Source organism: Gastrolobium bilobum, unplaced genomic scaffold (assembly GCF_033153095.1).
Source record: "Gastrolobium bilobum isolate Gb01-03AN ecotype WA unplaced genomic scaffold, APGP_CSIRO_Gbil_v1 utg11595, whole genome shotgun sequence".
Classification (NCBI taxonomy): Eukaryota; Viridiplantae; Streptophyta; class Magnoliopsida; order Fabales; family Fabaceae; genus Gastrolobium; species Gastrolobium bilobum.
In genome coordinates this window covers 486,077-489,942 of record NW_026898316.1, presented here as the reverse complement: position 1 = coordinate 489,942, position 3,866 = coordinate 486,077, and the positions used below count along the sequence as shown (strand labels likewise).

Sequence of the window (3,866 nt, the reverse complement as noted above, 5' to 3'; positions counted from 1 at the left end):
TCTTGGGGAATAACCGGGGAACTAGGGTTCTTTCAAGATTGTAAAGATTTTAGGGTAACAAGGGATTGAACTCTAATAACACGCGAAAGAATTGGTTAGATTGATATTAAGGACGGTTAATGTAAAGAAGGACTTCGAATCGTAATAAGGAGATTGAAGGAAATCGAACCCCTAGCTACGTTTTTATTTTATTAGTTAAATCACATCTTTAATTTCTTGTCTTTAATTCTTGCAAGTAATTAGCTTAATATTTAATATTTTAATTTTGCAATTCAAATCCTGTTTCCAAATACACTTTCGATTGTCCAACTAAGTTTGCGATAGTGAATTAGTGCTTGAACCGTAATCCTCGTGGGAACGATCTCTTACTTAATCATATATTACTTGTACGATCGGTGCACTTGCCGTGAGTAGCAACAAGTTTTTGGCGCCGTTGCCGGGGATTACTATTTCAACATTAATAGTAGCTATTAATTCTTTAGATTGGACCTTACCTTATTTTTTTCTGTTATTTAAATTCAGTTTTATTTTCTTATTTTATATAATCTATTTTTCTGGTTTATGCGAGGTACCGTTGACACCGATTCCTTGCAATTCGACCCGGAGATAGAGAAAACAGCAAAAAGAAACAGAAAACTTGCTAAAGAAAGAAGACAGCAAGAGAAAGAAGCTTCAAGCTCAACAGAACCAAGAGAAGAAGCAATGGGAGACAACAATGTACCTCCACCACCTCCGAGAACGTTGGGAGATTACATGACTCCTGCTCGAGTTCCACAGACGGCGAGTATTGTTAGACCAAACGTGGATGCTAACAACTTCGAACTCAAGCCGGCACTTTTACAATTAATTCAGAAAGACCAATTTGCCGGAGGAAGCACGGAAGACCCTTACATCCATCTGGAAAACTTCTTGCTATATTGTGATACCTTGAAGATGAATGGGGTGTCTCGGGATGCTATTTTGCTCAGATTGTTCCCTTGTTCACTTAAAGACGAAGCAAGAGGATGGTTGCAATCGTTACCTCAAGGAAGCATCACCCACTGGGACGACTTGGCAAACAAATTTTTGGACAAATTTTTCTCATCTTCGAAAATGGCAAAGCTCAAGGCGGATATCACTTCTTTTGAACAAAAAGGAAGTGAATCTCTATATGAAGCATGGGAAAGATTCAAGGGATTACTTAGGAAGTGTCCCCAACATGGCATTGAAGCTTGGGAGCAAGCGAGAACCTTCTTTCAAGGGATGACGCCGAACACAAGATCATTGGTGAATGCTGCATCAGGAGGGTCCTTAAAAACAAAAACTCCAGAGGAAGCCTTAGAATTACTAGAGTCTCTAGCCTCTCAGGAGTATGATAATGCTCCAGTACCACAGAGAAGAGCGGGGATTATGAAGCTTGATGGCTATGATGCCATCTTAGCTCAGAATGAACAGATTTTACAAATTAACAAGAAACAACAAGAACAACTAGATGCTCTCACAAAGCAATTTACCAGTTCTCAAGTCTCTTCTGTTAATGATATTCAAATAACTTGTGGTATTTGTGCAGGTGCTCACGCTACTGAAGACTGCAAGGCACCCGAAACTGCAGATGTTAATGGAATTTGGCATGATCAGAAAGTTCCATATAACCCAGGGAGGAACCAATACGGCAATAACCAGAATCAAGGGTGGAGAAATAAAAATCAACATCCAGGATTCAGTTATAGCTCGAACCATCAACTGAATCCTCCTATGCCAGTGCAACAACAACCTCCACAACAATCAGAATGGGAGAAGGCCTTTGCACAACTATCCAAGACCACTGCAGATTACATTCAAAGTTCCAATAATTTCAGAGAGGACACTTCAGCCTTTATGCAAGAGACAAGGGCCTCATTCCGGAATCAAGAAGCTTCTATCCGGAATCTTGAAACTCAGATTGGCCAGCTATCAAAGCAGTTCACTGAAAGAGTTCAAGGAACTTTTCCAGGAAACACTATTCCAAATCCAAGTAGGGAACACTGCAATGTGATTACTACTGTGAGTGAGAAAGCCATTGAACCTGTGGTAAAGCCTTCAGTAGAGAAAAAGAAAGATGATGAACTTGCAACTGAAAAGGAAAAAGAAAGCTCAAGAAAGGCAAGAAAAGCCATTGGAGCTCTCACCTTATGCAAAGATTCCATATCCGCAGAGGTTCAGAGAGGAAATCAAAAAGCAGCAGTATTCCAAATTCCTTGACATTTTCAAGAAGCTGCAAATCAATATCCCGTTTACTGAGGCCTTGGAGAACATGCCCAATTACGCAAAGTTCATGAAAGATCTTCTATCACGAAAGCGTAAGCTACAAGAATGTGAGACGGTGACGCTGACAGAGGAATGCAGTGCCATTATCCAGAAAAAGTTGCCTCCAAAGTTTAAAGATCCAGGAAGATTCAGCATTTCATGCAACATAGGCAATATGGAAGTGAAAAATGTTCTATGTGATCTCGGTGCCAGCATCAATGTGATGCCACTATTTATGATGAAGAAACTGGGGATCACTGAAGTAAGGCCAACCAAGACAATAGTTCAACTGGCTGACTGCTCTACAAAGCAAGCTTATGGCATTATTGAGGACATACTGGTAAAGGTTGACAAATTCATCATTCCTGTTGATTTTGTCATCCTTGATATAGAGGAAAATTTTACTATTCCTATGATCTTCGGAAGACCTTTCTTGGCAACCTCAGGAGCGCTGATTGATGTACCGAAAGGCGAGTTGATCTTACGGGTAGACGGGGAGCAAGCAATTTTCAAGTTCTTTGATAAAGAAGTTCCCTCACCTATAATTAAACCGGAAGATCAAGTCTACTATATTAGTGAAAAGAAAGGAGAAGAAGAGCACAAAGAGAATTCTTCTCAAGAAAGTAAGCCAAAGGTTAAAATGGAGAAGCTCAGGAGCAAGGGAAAACACGTAAACACAAAATTCAAAGCTATTGAGCCTACTTCATCTCACTCATATGCACAAGAGTACTATGGGAGGACACCATTCTGAATGATAGAGCTTGGTCATCACCAAGCCCATGCTTTGAACCACCATGAACATAAAAGAGGTACGTCAGGCTCGTGACGTAAAACAAGCGCTTGTGGGAGGCAACCCAACTATATTTTTTATTTTCCAACATTTTAGTATAGTATTTTAAATTTAGTTTAGCTTATTTTAATTATTCTTAGCATAATTTATTTTAGTCATATCATAAAAATAAAAATAAAATAAAAACATTGAGGTTAATGATCAAATTCTGTTGAGATGGACTTTCAGGTGTAAGTGGGATTAAAGCATACACAGGTACGCAACTCTTATTCATTTATATGTTTTGTGTATGATATTGAGCAGAATTATTAAGGTGGAAGAATACACAGTAGAGATGAATGCAAGGAATAGGAAAATATGGAGAAAATTTTCTAAGTATTGAGAGCTTAAGCCCTTAAAGGAGGCTTAAGCCCCCAAAAAAGTGAAATTTCTCTCGGCCCTAGCGCGCTTAAGCGCGCTAAATAAAATTTTATCCTATTTCTCACTGCCTCAGCGCGCTTAAGCGCGAATCACTGCGCTTAAGCGCGATCATATTTGACATTATGCATACTGTTAAAGTATTTCAGTTCCATATACTCATTATTATTTTCAGATGCATCTGAATATAAATCTGGGAATTGTTATGTGGAAATTGCACTAACTTTGCAAACATGTTGGATACTCGAATACTAATGTTGATATGGTTGCAGACACTACACAGGATGCTGATAGAAATGATATTGCACCCACTACTGAAATTGATGAGGATTGACCATTGTCTCAATGTTTAGATTTTTTTTCTTTTGTTGATTTTAGTTCATGTTGATATGAG

At 38.8% G+C, this 3,866-nt stretch overlaps 1 protein-coding gene and 1 non-coding gene across 2 annotated transcripts; one reads left to right on the top strand and one right to left on the bottom strand.

Annotated features, from left to right (window-relative positions):
• Nucleotides 1–1,098: 1,098 nt before the first annotated feature.
• Nucleotides 1,099–1,205, bottom strand: LOC133314841 (small nucleolar RNA R71). The gene has a single exon (XR_009752013.1). It is a non-coding gene; the product is annotated as a small nucleolar RNA R71 (small nucleolar RNA).
• Nucleotides 1,206–1,242: 37 nt separating this feature from the next.
• LOC133314837 (uncharacterized) lies at nt 1,243–3,806 on the top strand. The gene is made up of 4 exons (XM_061516364.1): nt 1,243–2,049; nt 2,174–2,840; nt 3,284–3,310; nt 3,745–3,806. Exons 1-4 carry the CDS (start codon nt 1,243–1,245, stop codon nt 3,804–3,806), a joined length of 1,563 nt encoding a protein of 520 aa, XP_061372348.1.
• The last annotated feature ends 60 nt before the right edge of the window (nt 3,807–3,866 follow it).

Excerpts from the sequence above, each read along its gene's own strand:
- LOC133314837 (XM_061516364.1), top strand. The coding sequence starts at position 1,243 with ATGACGCCGAACACAAGATCATTGGTGAATGCTGCATCAGGAGGGTCC. Across the intron at positions 2,050-2,173 it reads AGAAAGCCATTGAACCTGTG|AGGTTCAGAGAGGAAATCAA; the intron begins GTAAAGCCTTCA and ends CCATATCCGCAG. Across the intron at positions 2,841-3,283 it reads AGATCAAGTCTACTATATTA|GTGTAAGTGGGATTAAAGCA; the intron begins GTGAAAAGAAAG and ends ATGGACTTTCAG.